Here is a 19050-nt window from a genome sequence, read left to right as displayed (position 1 = left end):
ATTCCTACAAGACAAAAATAGAATTCTCCTAATTATAAATAGTTATAGAAAGAGGTGCCATAAACTTGAAATCTAATTAAAATAAAACCCCAAACAGTTAAACTGGATCTGCATCTGAATTTTGTTTTTAAAATATGTAAATTTGCAATCTTATAAAAAATAGCAGGGCATAAAAAAATACAGGCCTTGAGGAAGGAAAGCCTACTCAGACCATTGCTAAAGAAACACTTTCCTTTGTTGGTGTCCTTTTTAAGACTGAGTAACTCGACATCAAACAACTCAACAGGCCTCTGTAGCATCGTGGTGCAATTTGCTGAACGGATTGTAATTCGTGCTGACAAATGCGGTTAACAGCATTACTGGCTTCAGCAATACATGATTGCAGTTCATTTCATTCATTAGTCATGTAGATTTTTTGCAGAAAATACTCACAAAAGCTGAGGTTAGAAAAGAGAATTAGAAGTGCCAGTTGCAATATTCCTCCTAGGCCTACTGCCTGTGCATGTTTCATTCCATTGACACGGACCATGTGAACCAAAGTCAGTTGAAAGGCACAGCTTATGTTGCAGCATTTCCTTGAAGTGTCAGCATATGTATTTTTCACAGTCCAAACTCTCCCAAAGGATATCAAAACCCCTTTTCTCGTCTTTTAAAAAAGAAATAGCTTTAAGATAGCCGAGTCTGGATTAAATTATGCTGTCTTCAGAAAATAAAGGAAATTTTATTTTTACAGCAGAAAAAATGCAGTCACTACTACTGATAGTTCTAAAATAGAAATGACCTGAACACGAGGAGGATGAGCTGATGGCAGTGGTTGCAGGTAGTTTGTGCAGAATGCTGATTGCCAAGATTGAATTTAACATATGGTTTGATTTTTTTTTTGTGGGTTTTTTTTTTTTTTGTTTTGTTTTGTTTGTTTTTTTGTTTTGTTTTGTTTTGTTTTGTTTTCAGAGGCATTCAGACAGATTTGTCCATTTGGAATTGGCATCCTTGTTGGACCTGGTGATGCAAGGCTGGGTAAGTGCCTGAACTGCATGGTGCCACTTTTACATCAGTGTCCCTTTACCTCCCATAAGCCATTCTCCATTTCAATTGAGAATAACACCTCTGCAACTATTTCCCAAAGCCATGAATTGTGGAAACTTCTAGGCTTTTTATCTTCCCCAATTTTTCATACTGATTTCAAATTCCAGCTTGGCTATCTCAAATATCAGAAATTAAACTTCTTTTAGAGCTAGGAAACTTACTAGGAAACTTAGAGAATGGATCTAGTGTCACATAGCATACTTGTCTTTTCTTATACAATATGTGTAGCCTGTTTACAGTAAATGGTTTTAATCCTCCAGAAGTGCAAACCACGGTTTCCCAGATCCCTTCAGTACATTCTGTTCTCTCCCAAGACAAACAGCACTTCAGCCTTATTGGCAAAAGTTTGCATTTAAGGAGTACTGGATGACTACTGCTTTTCATATCTGCTGCTTTCCCTGTAGTCCCAGTCAGAGAGGTTTATACCTGACATTTAGAATCAGTTTCCTTTCTGCATTCTGAAAGCTGGCCTGCAAAACAAATTCTGTGTCCTAATCCTAATATGTCAGAATTTAAATATTAGTATTTTTTGTGATCTCAGAAATATTTCTTGCCAGAGCACTTGTTCTTTGAGAGAAGTCTAAAAGCACATGAAGCCAGTTGCACTTACTGTGTTGTTTGTATTTCTGGTTAAGATGTGGATGAGTGCCTTGATCCTGATAACTGTAAATTTGGGCAGTGTATCAACACAGATGGGTCTTTCCGCTGTGAATGTCCATATGGTTACATCCTACAAGGAGCAGAATGTGTGGGTAAGTACAACCATTCCAGCTTCCATTTCAAAGATCTCCTGAGTTGCTAAGTATGGCATTAAGGAGCAGTGGGGTTGTTTTATTCTAACATTTTGGAGTCTTCATCTCTGCTCGTGCTTAAAACCTGCCAGAGCAGGGCCTGAGCAATCTACTTCAAGTTGGCCCTGCTCTGGCTGAGTGTTTAACCCAGGTAGCCTCTAGCAATCCCAAATTATTTTAGGAGTCTGTGGTTCTAATTCAGCACTTTAAGTGAGCTCTTGCATTTTCTATTTTTCTGGTTGTACATCAACAACATGGATTTTTTATCATTTTGATGGGGTATAACCATGTATTCTTGCCTTGGTTTAACTACTTGCAGACACTGATGAATGTGCTGTTGGAAACCCATGTGGAAATGGAACTTGCAGGAATGTGATAGGAGGCTTTGAATGCACCTGTGTAGAAGGATTTGAGCCTGGGCCAATGATGACCTGTGAAGGTGAGACTCCTGTGTGCTAAGGACTGTTGTTGTAATTGTGTTCCCTGATTTTGAAAACAGCTGAGGGGAGTAAAGCAGCTTTAAAAATAAAATATGGACACTTGGAACAATACCTCTTTATCTGAAATGGGAAAATTTGCTCTCCTCCTTCCCATATCCACCTTGAACTGTAGTATGTTTTTCTGACTGGAGCTGGGGTGGACAGACTTTCCAGTGGTATCTACTAAGGGACAGCCCAGAGAGGAGCATGTTGGGGTGCAGTCTCTTCAGAACAGTTCCAGAAGTGCTGCTTACTGTGTGTATGGCTTTTGCCTGTCTCCTTGAGTGAAGAGACTCACTGTGCATGATGAAGATAGGAAATGGGCTGCTTGAGTGAGTTAGGGAAGAAACAGGGAACAAACAAGAAAATACAAATAAAGTACTCAGCAATTACAATGGTACCCCTAGGTTGAATATTTTTCCTGCTTTGGGGTCTCATTTCAAAAATTAAAATTTGAAAATGCATGAAGAGAAGTAAGGAAGATCAGAGGTATAGAAGAAAAATAAAAGAATTTTAGAGTGTGGAAAATGTGGTTGAAGAGATACATGATTTTATAAAGCCACAAGAGGTAAAGGTACCAAAAATAGAGGGACCATGTTAGACAAACCAAAGCAAATATTTTTATATGCATGGTACTTATTGGAAGTACCATGTGGAAGTAAGTTGTGGAATCCTTTGCTACAGAATATTAGCAAGTATAAATTGACCCAGAAAGAGATTATACAAATTTGTGGGGGAATCCATCAGTGGAAATTAAGCTTGATAGTTTGGTTGTGGCTTCTGGCTGTGGAAGCCCTTAAATTGAGAGGCTGTATCAGGGGAAAGATCTCTGCATACATGGTATGAGGTTTTTAATATTCATCTTCTTCTGTTACAGCCAGGGAGAGGAGAATGTCCTAGGACGTTCTGACACTGTCCTCTGACTTAACACAGCTGTTCCTAAATTATCTGCCATAGTCTATTTCTTTGCAAGCCCATGCAAAAGAATGCTTCTATTTTTGCATCAGATTGCTTTATTTTTACATATAGTTAAAGATTCATTTGCTTCTCTGTGGAATTCGGGTAAAAGCTCAAATTGCAGAGGAGGAGCTAGCTGAGTGCATAAGCGTCATTATATAGCAGTAATTACTCAAGTAGTCCAGGCATTTTGTATGTAAATGCACTTCAGAATAATCTTTCTAGTAAGGATATTGTTTTATGGAATTCAGTTTATGAAGAAGCTGAATTCCTGCATAACCAATCAGAAAAAATGAACCTAGGTGCGGAAAAGATCTAGTTTTAACTGAGCAAGTATTTTGGCAGCATGGACCTGGAAATTATTTCCATTGGCTGCTTGCTGTTGAATTTATTGAAACTTCAGGTAGCTGTGCAAACATCCTGGCACGTCTGGTGCCTGCTTCTCTACAGAAATCCATGAAGAGTGGAACCAAGGGTCCCCAGCTATTAAAATCTAGTCCTCAGTAAATTGTGATATTGCCTGTACCTAAAGCCTGTGCACTCAAGTCTGCTGAGTTTTACACAAGTATTTCCCTCCTCCCATGCTCTTTGTCGCCCCAAATGCAGATGTGAATGAGTGCATTCAGAACCCTCTGCTCTGCGCTTTCCGCTGCGTGAACACTTTTGGATCCTACGAGTGCAAGTGCCCCGGGGGGTACGTTCTGCGGGAGGACCGGAGAATGTGCAGAGGTAAAGCTCCTACCAGGCTCTCACAGTTATGAGATAATGATTTCAGTTCCTGCAGGGGCAGGGCTCTGACTCACTGCACTATTCGGGCAGAGTTTTAATCCCAGGAAGTAACTGAGTCAGAATTTGGGAAGAAATTCTATGGTTTGCATTATGCACTTGATCGTACTAGGCCTGTCCTGCCAGTAAATTTATACATCTACCTAAAGTGAGGTCATATCAAATGATATGGTTTTGTCTTGCCCTAAAAACAGGCATTTGGGAGAAATTAATTTTCTCAAGGCTAGTATAGTTTATGTTTTGTTTATAACAATAAATGTATGTGTAGGGTTTGATTATGATAGAGATTCCAAGGTCAGAATTTACTATTGTGAATTTCCAGGATCATGTCTGTATATAATAAAGTCTAAACCTTGTGTTTTAGATCAGAATGAGTGTGAAGAAGGAATTCATGACTGTGACTCAAAGCAGATGGAATGCAAAAACCTAATTGGCACCTATATGTGTATCTGTGGCCCTGGTTATCAGCGCAGACCAGATGGGGAAGGCTGTATAGGTAAGTGACACTGAAGTGTTGAAGCTCTTGAAATACACAGTTTCTCAGCAGGACTGAAAATTGTGGATTTAACAAAGTGTTAAGAAACTCAGGGGCAGAATTGCACAACTTCTTGTGTAATGGATCTATTGGTGCTGTACACACTTGGTTTTGCTGTTCAGATATACACATCTGTGGGTAGTAAGTGAAAAATCTGGGTGTGGGTGTTTTTATAATCAGTTAGTACTGCTGCTGCTGAATGCTCTAAGAGAAGAAGGTGAGGATTTGGGTTGGTAGCTGTAGGCTTGTTTATGTCTGCTAGCATGAATGAGAGTAGATTGATTTTTTTTAAACCTGGGATGGCATTCAGAACTGCAGCTGTAACTATGAAAAATTTTGAAAACCAGTGAGGAATGTACTGCAGATGTATATAACAGTTGTGAGCTAGATGGACATCTTTCCTCTGAAAATTGAAAAAAAGACACTTTAAAATATAAGAAAAAAAAAATATTTAAGTTTAACCAGGCCGAATGCACAGCATAAGAGTTCTATACCAACCTCATACATACATTAATCTAATAATGGACTTGATTTTTGTAATAAAATTTCAAAAATGCAGATGAGAATGAATGTCAGACCAAACCTGGGCTCTGTGAGAACGGCCGTTGTTTGAACACACTGGGGAGTTACAGGTGTGAGTGCAACGAGGGATTCACGGTCAGCGACACGCAGGACGAGTGCCTTGGTAAGTCTCAATTTACACCTGAATGAGCTGTCACTTGCATAGCAGCAATGAGGGCTGAAATTAAACTTGGAAATGTATGGTGAGAAAATGCACTCTTGAATTTACATGCCTTTAGGAAGGGGCCCTTGTACGTAGGTGTCCTCCTGCAAGTTCCTCCTTCCATGCTCCCCATATCCCTGCCTCAGTCAGTCCAGCTGGGGTGACTTGCTCTGAAAGCTGACTGTTCCATGATTTCAGTCAGCCAGGAACTGCTCTTTAGACATTTCTTTGGTCCTGATTTTCAGCCAGTCCTTTTTCTCTAGGTTCAAACAGAAACATACATTTTTATAAGCATATTGTAGCTTCTTGTCTTCTGCCTTTTGCTAAATTTCTTGTCTTTGTTTCCCTTAGATGTCATTCTCTTGTTCTTACTGCTGGTAGTCTTTCACTCTCAGTTCCACAGTCTCAGGGTGAAGTATGCCCTTTCTGTTATATTTCTGTCTAAATTCCCAGCATTTCATGACCCTCTGGAATTCACCATTAGGATTCTCTGTGATGCACAATTTGTCTTCCAGACAACAGGGAGGGCTACTGCTTCACTGAAGTCTTACAAAGTATGTGCCAAATCGGATCGAGCAACAGGAATGCTGTCACCAAGTCTGAATGCTGCTGTGACGGTGGCCGAGGCTGGGGGCAGAACTGTGAGGTCTGTCCCTTCCCAGGCACCGTGGCCTTCAAGAAGCTTTGCCCTCATGGCCGAGGATACACATCCAGTGGAGCAGGTACTTTGCATTAAATGATCTTGTAAACAATGCCAAATTAGGTGATAAATTGTAAACTCTCTTTTTTGCATAATTGAACACTGTCATGTGCTATGTGTTTTGGATATCAGCTGAAATTTTCTGAGATTTTTCATGTTGACTGAGTAGAGTCCTTTGGGAAGAAGGTGCACAGCCAAAGGCCCTGGATGATGAGGCATCCATCCCATCTTGGTAGATACTTGCTTTATGTCCTGGTTGACTGATATGCACTCAAATGGGAATTTGCATCTCACATTTGAGTGTGTTGCAGGCACAGGTTGGGAGCTATTTGTGTACATGAAGGCAAAGGGATGTTTGATTTGTGAAGGCTCATACATTATCATCTTTAGTTGTTCCCTTCCACTTACAGCTTGTTCATTGCATAAGAAAGATTAATCACGGAATCACAGAATAATGAGTTTGGAAGAGACCTCTAATATCATCAAGTCCAACTTATGCCCTAACACTTCAACTAGACTATAGCACCAAGTGCCATGTCCAGTCTTTTTTTAGACACATCCAGAGATGGTGATTCTGCCACCTCCCTGGGAAGACAATTCCAGTACTTTATTATTCTTTTGGTTATTTTTTTTTCCTAATAGCCAACCTATACCTTCCCTGACATATCTTGAGACTGTGTCCTCTTGTTCTGCCAGTTGCTGCCCGGTGAAAGAGACCAACCCCCATCTATCTACAGCCTCCCTTCGGGAAGTTGTAGAGAGCAATAAGGTCACCTCTAAGCCTCCTCTTCTCCAGGCTAAACAACCCCAGTTCCCTCAAACATTCCTCATAGGGCTTGTGTTCTGAGCACCTCACCAGCCTTGTTGCCCTCCTCTATGCTCCATTCTGTATTTTTCCACTTACTATTTATCCTTAAATCTGTACAATATTTCAGTATTTTATGTAATTATTTTATGTATGATGTGGATTTCTCTGTGTCAGGTCACAAGAATCTATTGAAGCTGTACAAAATCAGTTTTGTTCCATTGAGAACTATCCCTTGTTTAATTGCAGATATTGATGAGTGCAAGGTTATTCATGATGTTTGCCGCAACGGGGAGTGCATCAATGAGAGGGGAACTTACCATTGTCTTTGCAATCTGGGCTATACTACAGATGTCACTGGCACTCTTTGCATTGGTAGGTTTTACATTGTGGTGTTTGTATATGAAGTTTATTTCTAAGAGAGGACTTGAAGAAAGAAAGAAATAGAAATATGTTTGAAAAATGAGAAAATAAAATGTCACTTGTTAATGCTTGGGGGATTTGGATTTCTTTCTGATCTATCCGGAACATTTTGTAAAACATTATCACAAATCTTGATTACTGGCACTGAGGTATCTGGTTTTGCTTCTTGTAGATCTGAATGAATGCAACGAGTCTCCAAAACCTTGCAATTTCATCTGCAAAAACACAGAGGGGAGCTACCAGTGTTCATGTCCAAAAGGATACATCCTACAAGAAGATGGGAGAAGCTGCAAAGGTAAAAATCAAGAATTTACTGCAGAAACTGCGTTTCACAGACAAAAATAATTACAAGGACATTTAAATGATGCAAATCTGTCTCCTTGATTCACATGAGTATTTCCACTAAAGACAGTGGAAGTGGCCCTGCACAGGATGGAGCTGGTATTTCACTTAATTTCTTGTTAATTTGGATGAACAACAGATCAACAGGAATTTTTGCAGGTTAATGGCAGCTGATCTTAAAAGATTTTGTAATTAATTATATATATGATTGTTCTTATTTTGGTAAGCTCGTTGAAGCCATATCATGGTTTAAGCCATATCATTCAATATGGCTGGATGAATCTTATTGGATGCAGACGTGACTGTGGTTTGCAGTGCATTCCCCAGCATCAACAGAATTTTTACCTACTGCTTTTGCAGAGTACTGGATAAGATACAGCAGTGCAGGAGAGATTTTTGAATATTCTTTAGAATTCCATACATTTATATGTCTTGGTAACTAAGATTTTATTAAAACCACACAAATTAGAGCAGCAATTCCAAATTTGGCATGCAGAATGACAAAGTGTACTTTGTTGTTAGTATTTCAATACTTCTTTTGGAGTAATAGTGTAACAGTGCAAGGCCATTTTTCAGTCTGCCAGATCTCATGAAGATGGTGACTTCCCATTGGCTGAGCAGACATTACATCACAGAAACTTTCAGACAAATGAGAGTGGTGTCTGCAATTCCGTGTTAGCATGGACACTCTGAAGCTCCAAAGTCCCATTCATTAAATATGGGCTTTATGAAAGAGGAACTGGGAACCAGTGTGTAAAGTGAGATGTATATTCAAAAGGCTTTATTTGCTGTTATTTATTTGCAATCACTTATTTCTGAGTCCAGGGAATATAACTGAAAGATGCTTTCTTGGTTTCTTTAGATCTTGATGAATGTGCAACAAAGCAGCACAACTGTCAGTTCCTTTGTGTCAACACTATTGGGGGATTCACTTGCAAATGTCCTCCTGGATTCACTCAGCACCATACAGCCTGTATTGGTAGGTGACATTGGGAAGGTAGACATGGATTTGGGATTTATTATTGACCCTTACTCCAGAAGCAAAGTAGCAAGAAGGTAAAATCATCTTCCTGAGGAACCAAATGGAAACAGGCTGGATTCTGATCCTAATCCCACCAGAGAGGGCTGCAAAGAGGCCCCTTCCTCCTACTTTCCCTGGCTTTCATAATCTGTCTTTGCACTTTCAAGAACCAGCCAGTACAAACACCACTTTTTAATTCTTGCCTTACCCTTTCTTTAGCATTGAGCAAAAATAGTTATATTTTTATTTTTGTAGCTCACTGAGATAATGTCAAGGCTTCTTGAAACAGCTGTGAAATACACATTTCTGCAGTTGTCCTCTGATCACATACCCACTGGGTACATGGAAATGTTAGACTAAACTGCTTCCTTCTGCAAAACACACTTTCTGCTCTGCAAGCTAGATCGTGTTTCTGTGTCAGTTTGATGATCCCATGGTATTGGTGTGAACTTGGAGGGGTTTTGAGACCAAAACATCAAGCTTCATATTTTTGGTGAAGAAAAGAAAGTTTCCCTTCCTATTACTTCTGTGTTTCAAATTCAAAAGGCAGTGTAAACTGTCCTGTAATGCAAAGTGAGAACCTGGGAGAGCAGTGGGACACCTGTGTTACTGTTGTGCCTTTACCTCCTGCCACAACCCTTCCATCATTAGCATGGCCAGAACATCAGCTTTGAAATGATGACTACAAACTGACGCTGAGCTTTGCTTTCCCTCAGACAACAACGAATGTGCTACTGAGATCAATCTTTGTGGGGCAAAGGGCATTTGCCAGAATACACCAGGAAGTTTTGTTTGTGAGTGTCAACGTGGCTTCTCACTTGATCAAACTGGGCAGAGCTGTGAAGGTGGGTACAACACAGTGCATTTCACTTAGCCTTCTCTTGCTTCCTTAATCTTCCTTAATCTTCTTTCATACTGTCACCCAAGGAAGGACCTGTAGAGTAAGCACCAAAATGTGCAGAAGCAAGCATGTGTAGGTTGAAGTGATGGGGGAATACAGAAATTTAGCAATAAGGCAGTATTTGTCACCATGAGCCAGAAAAATGTGGATATATTGTGGGATTCTAAAGAGCTGGATGGTATTTTCTGAGGAGACATAGCCTGGAACATTTTAGTTTACGTGTTGTAAGTTCAGTGAACCTCTTTTAAATCTTGCATGGATTTCTGGGGGATTCAGTGACAGGAACTCTTACCTCCCCAAGGTGCTAAAGAGAGAGTTCAAGGGCTGCAGACTTATTCCTCTGGGTCCTTAGAGCCTTCTCCTAGGACAGAGTTTGGGTTGTTTTGAAAAGAGGTATCCTGGGATTTTTGGGTTGGATGCCCGGGTAAAAGCAAGGGCCTGTCTGCTGTGGAGCTGGGATCCTTAGGAAGGCATTAGAGAGCCCATATACAAATGGCTTTCTCCTGTCTGCTCCACAGCAGAATGCAAAAACTGAAAATCCTTGCTGAATGTGAGAGCTTTCCATGATTTTCAGCCCTATATTACTTGCTGTGGAGCCACAAATCCAAACCCAAAAGGCCCAGAGTGGTCAGATTTTTGGAAGATTCTGAAATATATTATATATATATGATAAATGAATATATATGTTTATTTGTAACATGTTTTCCAAATACAGCATAATTTGAGCTTCTCACCCAAAACTCAAGAGTGTGTTTCACCCTTTTAGATGTTGATGAATGTGATGGCAACCACCGGTGTCAGCATGGCTGCCAAAATATAATTGGAGGATACAGGTGCAGCTGCCCACAAGGATATCTCCAGCACTACCAGTGGAACCAATGTGTTGGCAAGTCACTTTTGTAAATCCATACATTAAAATGCATGCATTCTAGTTAGCAGCAAGAAGTGAAGGGCAGTGGTGCAGTTTGCCATACTTTCTTTTCTGATTATAATTTCCTAAGTTCAGCAGAGTTTCATTACAAGTGTGGTCTCCTGTGAAGGCAGAGTGGATATGAAACACAGGAACCCGTGTGCTGGTTCAACACTGTTTAAGCACAAAGCTCTCCTTGATGGTGCTAGAGGTTGTATTGACTTTGAGGAAACTTGTGTAGCTCATGTATTTTGTGGTTTGAACAAAGGAAATCTTACTCAGCTCTGCAATGGTTTCTGTTTGGATAAAGGTCCTGTCTAAGTGGATTGAGCCTGGCACTCTCAGAACTACAACTTTGGATTGTTAAATCATAAAATTCAACTTCTGGCTCCAACAATCTCAAATTCCATTAAAATACTACTTGATCTGTGCTTTTGTCATTCTTACAACAGCTACAGTAAGGCTGCTGTGTTTATGCCCCTCCTCTTCTGTAATTGTTACAGAATTAACAATTTGTAATATTTGAGCAAACCTGCAGCTGTCTATCTAGAGGTTCTTTCTTAAAGCTTTAGGATACAGTTTAGAGTGCCCAAAGGACAATTCTGGTTATAATTAACAAATGCTAGTGCACATAAGTTTATGTTAATAAGTAAATACACTGGTGGATTAAATGCCTCTTTCTTCCCTATCTAAACTTTGTAGCTATACCAAGTCTCTGAGCCCTCATAGATGGGGCTGCCTGTGCAGCAGTCATGGGAAAAGCCTCAGTTTCAGCAGTGTAGTATGCAGCATATTCAAGCAAGAGAAACAGGAATAATTTTTCCTCTAGTGACAGTTATGTGCAGTTTCCATCACATTTAATGGGCTTCATGCAAGCTGGTCTTGTGTGGATACCCAGAGATGTGTCTGATGACCTCTTTGAGAGCAGAGAGCTTTATAACTTTTTGTTTGGCTTTCTTTGCTCTCAAAAAAAAATAGAAATGCCTTGCCTTGTTATCACTGTGGTGCTCCAGGGAGGTCTCTGCTTTTAACTGTGCTTACCAAACCTCCTGACATTATATGCAGTCCATGCTGTGACATTTGTTTTGCTCTAGCACTCTATGCCTGTAACATACAAGGAACAATGAGGGAACACAAACATTTTGAATGTTAAGTCAATTGGCAGAGTTTAGGGTTAAATTCAAATTTAATCTGCAGGAGGATAAAACTCTCCCAAGAAACCAGCACTGTCATGTCTGGCTGCTGGAGAATACTGTGGAATTCTGAAAAAGTGCAGTGTTGCGTTTTGTGAAACATCTTGGCTGATTCCAGGTCTTCCTGGGTGAAAATATTTAAATAAGTATATTTCCAAACCAGGTGTACACTGATATTCCAGCTTTTGAGGCCATTGACTACTGTTTTGATTTATACAGGGAATACCAGTTTCAAAATGCACAAGCACTGAGTATTTGCCCCACTGAAATAAAGGTGCCAGCCTTGGCACCAAAAATACTGGTCCACTAGAAAATCCACCAGGGAAATTTCTTGAGGGCCACACCTGGTGCAAGATTCAGCCAGTACTTCCACCTTCTTGGACATGGGCCAGTCCAGGCAGAAATCCAAAGCTGCAGGAAAGGAGGTTTGGGTGCCTGTGTCCTCGTGGTATTTCTCCTTCCTGCTGAAGCTGAGCATGACAGAGCTGTGTGTTACAGAGCACAGGAGGGCAAGGCCAGTGCCTGACAGCACAGCTTGTGCAGTCTGAGGGTCCCAAATTTTTTTTTCTTAATTTTTTTTTTCCTTCCGACACTCACCCAAAATATGGGAATTAATCTCACTGGGTGTCCCCTTTCTTGCCACTGTGGAGCATTATGAAGTGAGTATATCTCTCTTGGTGCAGTAACTTCCTGTGGCCCAAAAAAGCATTTATGATGTTGGCATAGTTGCCCTGAGGTGTGAGAAGCACTGAAATATCTCTCTGAGTTAGTGGCAAACCCTTACAGGCTCTGGGAACACAGGATTCAGCCCCAGGTTTTAATACCTTGTGGTCTCCACATATTCACGTTGTACTGTCTATAACTGTATATTAAGATACTTATCTGGATCTCCTGGGTGTACCACAGGGGAAGAATCCTCGTACTGGGTTTTTCCATGACAATTCCTTCATATTCCTTGGCAATCCCAACTCTGCAAACAGTTTGTGTCTTTTTTAGCCTATTTAATGAATCGTTCAGGGATTTTTTATGTTGCTGCAACACATTTAGATAATCACTGAAGAATGCTTTGGTTCCTCCCATGTCTTGTGCTGTCTGTGACTGCATCCCCTGCCCAGGCACTTCCACAGTACACTACATCGTGAATCAGGCTGCAAGAAGAAAAGACATTGCTTTTAAACAAAGAACAAAGAGCCAAATTGTTTGGAAAAAGACAGTAATGCTCTGACTTATTACTTATTCTCCTGTAACCTGGATGTTGAGGTCAGAAATGCTGCTCTGTACTTCCCAAATGGAGTTTATGTGTGCCCACCCCCACAATGTACATATACATTTATCACAGAAAATGGGGAACAATAACATTCAGAACTTTTTGAAGCAATTTGCCACATCAGACATCAAAAATCAGATCAGCTTAATTTCAAAAAGTAGCCATTTTCAGTAAATAAGCCTGAACTGACCTGAAACTCCTACAGTGCCACCCTTAGGAAGTTTGGAAAAGGACTGGTTCAGAATATAGCAGTCTTTTGTATCTATAGCTGCTTTTATTTTTACTTCACTACTTCTCATATTTTACCTATGTCTAATACTTAAATGTAAGTGTGTAGGGAGCTATTCCCAATGCCTGGAAAAAGTGTCAGAACTTGATTCCTTACTCTTTTTCCTTTAATGTTGAATAGCACTATGAACAAGGGATTAATTGACCAGGCTGTACAATGTTTTATTCTTCTCAGTTATTTCTAGAAAAAAAGCTATCTTCTCTGTTTTGCTGCTCTCCAGAGCATGACCTGGCATGGCATGAAACATCTTCTGTAGAGTAGCCCCAGTGTTGCTGTTGTGTGGTTGTAGTCATCTCCCAAGGACCACTGCCCCAGGCAAGGGAGAGGACAAGCCCAGTTGTCTGTGTCCATCTGAGGTGGCAGCACATTCAGCCAAGCACAACCTGTACAAGGGGTAGGCTGGGCTGTACCTGGGTAAAAGTTAACATGCTATATTCTGCTTCTTTTCCAGATGAAAATGAATGTCTCAGTGCACACATTTGTGGAGGAGCATCCTGCCACAATACTTTGGGAAGCTATAAATGTATGTGCCCTACTGGATTTCAGTATGAGCAGTTTAGTGGAGGTTGCCAAGATATCAATGAATGCGGTTCTGCACAAGCCCCATGCAGTTATGGTTGTTCAAACACTGAAGGTGGCTACGTCTGTGGATGTCCACCTGGTTACTTCAGAATAGGACAAGGGTAAGGGATTCTCATTTTAAACTAACAGATACCAAGGGGACATAGTCCACTCCTTTCTTAGCAGTGTGGAGCAGCAGAACCAGGGGGATTGTCAGCAATTAAAGAGGGATAGGTTGGGAAGGTGCTCAAGAGCTGGATGCACCTACTGATTTTGGAGATTGGAGGGGAGAAGGGAGGGTGGGGAAAGGTAACCATGGAAAGGGAGGGGTTTAATGCTTGGAATTGAAATTTGGTCAGGGCTACCAGGTTCAATCCTCTATTTTAAGCTACTGCTTTCACCTGTCCTGCACACCCCAGCAGTCTGCCAAGTCCTCTGAGCTTGGCACTTGGGAACTTGCACTCCTTGCTGTGATTCACTTGTCTCCTTAAAGAGTAATAAAACAAACATTAATAATAACACCCCCTACCAACTGCAAAAAAGAAACTACATTATACAAGAAGTTCCACCTGCTGGTTGGAATAACAGTTCTGCATTCTCTTAGGTTTTTTTATGTTCCATATTCTTCTGTGTTTCAAATTAGTATTTTTTAAAATAAATGTATGCGTTACCAAGAAAACCAATCTTCCCTTGCCCCAGTGGGCATGCTAGGGCTGTACAACATATGGAACCAAATGGAAAGCAGGAAGATTGTGGTTTAAACTTTGTAAGTGACTAAAAGCTTTGGGATGCATTATAAAAGACCTCACTCTCCAGATTTTTCAGCAGTTGTTGAAAATTGGTCTCTTTAAATGTGTTCCAGGCTGGATAACAGAAATTACTAACAACAACTCGGAGCTTAAGCCTGTGTTTTTAGACTGTTAAATATTGGCAGGTCTCTTGGGCAAAAACCCATGAAAGCAGATTCTTGAAATAAAGAGTGGCCTCATTGTAATTCAGTGAGAATTTTATCTGTTGACTTTAGCAGAAAATTTTCCTTGGAGATGAATACAACATAATTGCTTAATTATTTGTACTTACAGTCCCGCAAATGTAGCTTTTGATAAGATCTTTGTCTCACTGGAGTTAATTTTTAATTTCTTCCTTCCTCAGACACTGTGTTTCTGGAGTGGGGCTAGGCAGAGGTCAAGGACAAGAGCTTTCACTCAGTGGAGAAGTAGATGACAATTCCCTCTCTCCAGAAGCTTGTTATGAATGTAAAATCAATGGCTATCCCAAGAGAGGAAGGAAGCGCAGGAGCACTAATGAAACTGCAAGTGAAGCAGAGGTAATTGACCCTTTCTGGGGGGAAAGAGTTTGTGGCTGTCTTGTGGAAGCTGGACTCAGAAGGATGTGTGCCAGGAGACAATCCCTCAGGAAAAATCTACACCCTAAAGTAGACCAAAGCTGGTTTTGGATGTCAGGTGGTGTTTTTGTCTCAGAAGTAATGTAGAGTTTCCTTTGCTTTCCAAATGAAAATGTTACAGCTTGTGCTGCTGTCTGAAATGTTACCACCCAGTCAGAGGTGAAGGGTGATGCTGCTTTTCCAGCACTCTGCTGCACCTGCAGGCTGCCCTGGCTCCACACTTAACCCAAACAAATCTTGCAAAGCAGAAAATCCCCAATGAAATGCTGTGGCTCCCTCACAGACCCAGCTCTCCTTCACAGCTGTTCTCTCAGCCTGTGGCTCTCCTGGCAGAGAGGAGGGGAGAGTGCCTTGTTTGCTCTCTTTGCAGGAGGCTGGTCACAGGCGCCCAGCATGGAGGGGCTTGACCTGTCAGGTAGCAAGGCACGTGCACAGAAACTTCCAGCACGTGTCTCAGGCTCCTCTAACCCACACAGCAATGGTGACAAGCTCTGTACTTCATCCTGAGGAGTCCTAGGCCCATAAGAGTGGATTTGACAGATGATGTTACAGAATCTCCTTTTTAAAATTCTCTAATTAGTATTGAATGACCTGAGCAAGGAACACACACAGGCCCATGTGAAATGCTCTCTGACAAAGCCAGCTGACATCCTTTGTTCTTGTGCAGGATCAGCAAGAGTTGGAGCCGCCAATCAGTCTCGCCAGCTGGGATATTGAGAAAGCAGCAGTCTTCTCCATCAACATCTCAGATCTCAGTAACAAAGATCGCATCCTGGAACTGCTCCCTGCCCTCACAACACTGACAAACCATAACCGATATTTAATTGACTCCGGAAATGAAGATGGTTTCTTTAGAATCAATAAGAAGGACGGGATAAGTTACCTTCATTTCACAAAGAAGAAGCCAGTGCCTGGAAATTATTCATTACAAATCAGTAGTATTCCACTCTATAAAAAGAAGGAACTTAACCAGCTTGAAGCAAAACATGACAAAGACTACCTCAGTGGTGAGCTGGGAGATAACCTGAAAATGAAAATTCAGATATTGCTTCATTAATTCATCAACCAAAGACCAAATAATTAAACCAAAGATAGATAGGTAGGACTGAATATTCCTCCCAATCAGATTCTCCATATCATAGGTACAATCTTACAAGAGTACATTTTGTATGAACAAGCACTATCGTATTATTACATAAACAAGGTACAGGATGAATACATGAGCTCAAAACTACCACTTTCTCAGGCTTTTACGTGTAGCTGAGCTACCTTGATATGCTGAATCCTGAAAACTGGGACTTTTATCATTGGAAGTTGGCCACTGATGCTGAGACACATCATCATATCAGCAGAGGTACAAGAATGTGCTTTCAACTGATGGACAGCTCTATTTTTGTAATTCTTAAACTTCGCTTCTCCAACTACAACTTACTAGGTCAGCCATTTATGATATCCATTTGGTGCTAGTAAATTTTCAACCTAGATTTATAAATGCACTGTAATATCTACACAACTTAGAAGCCAAAATCGCCATTATTCAGTCTAAATACTTCAATCAACCAAAGTTAGCTCAGTAGTTTATCTCAGTTATGCCTATAATACATTACATGTAAATTAAGTGTGTGTATACTGTAATCATGCTATTTTTATCAATGAAGCATTTGTAAACTAGATTAATAATACCCTTAATGTGAGGGTTTGTAATGGTGCTTATAAGACCAACTACTTGTTAACTGTATACACAAACCTGATGATAAAGTTTCTGTGACTTGCCAAAATGCACTGAGGTCAGTAGGGACCATTAAACATTCTCAAAAGTCAGATGACAATCAGTGCCATCCTACACCATGACATATTGTAACATGTCAAGAGTACCCATAGTCATTCATATCAACAAGGGTTCAATGTCATAAATGTCACAATAAAACAGTTTTTTTTTTTAGTTTATTCTGTGGCCTTGTGTTTTTGCTAAAAGTGTGATAAACTGCATTCTTATACTTCAGGAGTTGTCAGTAGGGTTGTCTTTGTATCTGTCTGTGTGTCCAGGTGATTCTTCCTTGAGGGAGCTGCTGCTGTTCATTTTTCATGCAAAGAAAGAATAGAAGAAGTACAGAAACATTCACAAATCTTAATAGCAGTGGACCTCTCTCAAGTTCTGTGTGGCTCCAGAAAGGAAGCAAGAACATTTCCAATGACCTGACCTGAGTAGTCCGGTCAAAAAGTAATCTGATAGCCAAAACATGCAGAAGTGGATGTTAAATCATTATACAGAAAACACAGTTAAGTGTGAAAAAAACCCACTATTGTTTGCTAAAACTGCCTTAAGATACTCCTTTCTTTTACCCCAACTTCAACAGTTACTGTCATATAACCCAAGACTGATAAAAGAGGAATAATCCAATACCAGAAACCATCAAAAGCTTTAGATGGGTTTTAATATCAAGTAAATTATTCAGTGATGTGGATGTTCTTGTATATGCAAATGCCATGGTGTATCTTTAGCAGCAGCAGCAGAACATTGTACTGAGGTGTGATGCTATAAAATCTGGGAGAAAGAAGTGCTGAAACTGCTGCTGGGACAGCACTGTAGTTGATAGAGGGAACATATATTGAGCTATAATAGCTTTGGAAGGGAAATGTACTCCTATAATTCACCCCAAATTGTATTCTTGCTCTCTGTGATTTCTTCGGCATAACAAATATAACTATATAAAAAAGAAGCTTGTGCACAGGATTACTTTGATATTTTTAATAGACCATGTCTGGATTTTATTTATTAGTATGCCAAAATGTTGAACAGTGTATTTTTTCCTTATGTTGTGTAACTATGGTGAGATATATCAGAACTTTACAGTTGTAAATGGCACTCCTATATCAGCAGGTTGGGAATGAGTTTTAGTGCCAATGTGCATGATTGTATAATTTATAGGTAAGTGTACCACTTAAGTATTTTTTCTCAGCTCCTAAACACTGAGAGGAACTGAGGATAATTTCAGAAAGACCTGTCAGGAGTCTCTCCAGTAGAGTTGGTTTAAAATTCAGCTCCATGTAACACCTTATGATACCAAAGGTTCTTTGTGTTCCAGCAGCCCCAGTGTTGTCCACACCATTCTGCAAATTGCGTTTGCTATGCTTCAGAAACAAGAAATCATGACAGTAGCTCTTTTAGCAATTTTAAAATGTAAAACAAAGTTGTGCTGTACCAATCTGCACATAAAAATCCAATTTTTTGTACATTATTAATCTGTCTCTTTGCAGTAATATCCTTGATATAACTGATGTATAATTATTGTTCCTTGGTTTCGCTTGCTGTATGCGTATGATTATTTCCATTAGTTTGAATTTCTGTAGCTTCCTTGGTGTCTCAGTGAAGCACAAAGGTTGCACAATAACATTGCATGCAACCTGCAATTAAAACGTGGTTTGTAACTTGCAGTGTGATTTTGAAATAATGTGCTATATTTCATTTGATAGTGGGACCCCAGAATGACTCTAAGCACTAGACAGACTGAAGTAGAGGTTCTCTCTAAATGTGCATCCTTTAGCAATTAAAGGATATTTTTCAAATTCAAGGAAATAGTAAAATGCTTAATTATTTAAAATAAGTGTGGTTTCCCTCCAATGCAATTGTGCATATGACTCTGCATAGATGATTGCATGGATAATAAATATAATTTTTGGATAACAGATTTTAACAAAGATGGCTTGTTACTGTACACAGCAAATCATTCTCTTATTGTGTGTTGTAACAGTGTCTTGTAAACTTGTCAGCCCACGTGTATTTTGGCAGAACACCACTGTTTCCACTGTTTCACAGTCTCTTTTAAGCTGGCTTTCAAAGAACCCTAAGTATTTGCTTTCTTATGGCAGGTCTT

At 40.1% G+C, this 19050-nt stretch overlaps 1 protein-coding gene across 1 annotated transcript in view; it reads left to right on the top strand.

The window, feature by feature from the left end:
* Nucleotides 1-17895, top strand: part of FBN1 (fibrillin 1) — a 144529-nt gene extending 126634 nt beyond the window's left edge. The window contains exons 52-66 of the mRNA XM_077785902.2: nucleotides 952-1017; nucleotides 1722-1838; nucleotides 2197-2316; nucleotides 3920-4042; nucleotides 4464-4595; nucleotides 5194-5319; nucleotides 5874-6080; nucleotides 7113-7238; nucleotides 7459-7581; nucleotides 8491-8607; nucleotides 9366-9494; nucleotides 10317-10436; nucleotides 13661-13892; nucleotides 14923-15097; nucleotides 15843-17895. Coding sequence (XP_077642028.1) covers nucleotides 952-1017; nucleotides 1722-1838; nucleotides 2197-2316; nucleotides 3920-4042; nucleotides 4464-4595; nucleotides 5194-5319; nucleotides 5874-6080; nucleotides 7113-7238; nucleotides 7459-7581; nucleotides 8491-8607; nucleotides 9366-9494; nucleotides 10317-10436; nucleotides 13661-13892; nucleotides 14923-15097; nucleotides 15843-16232 — 2303 coding nt within the window. The 3' untranslated portion in view covers nucleotides 16233-17895. The remainder of the gene's footprint in view (nucleotides 1-951; nucleotides 1018-1721; nucleotides 1839-2196; nucleotides 2317-3919; nucleotides 4043-4463; nucleotides 4596-5193; nucleotides 5320-5873; nucleotides 6081-7112; nucleotides 7239-7458; nucleotides 7582-8490; nucleotides 8608-9365; nucleotides 9495-10316; nucleotides 10437-13660; nucleotides 13893-14922; nucleotides 15098-15842) is intronic.
* The last annotated feature ends 1155 nt before the right edge of the window (nucleotides 17896-19050 follow it).

This window comes from Lonchura striata, chromosome 10 (assembly GCF_050655825.1).
Source record: "Lonchura striata isolate lonStrDom1 chromosome 10, ASM5065582v1, whole genome shotgun sequence".
In the NCBI taxonomy this organism is placed as follows: Eukaryota; Metazoa; Chordata; class Aves; order Passeriformes; family Estrildidae; genus Lonchura; species Lonchura striata.
This window is presented reverse-complemented; position numbering and strand designations above follow the sequence as displayed.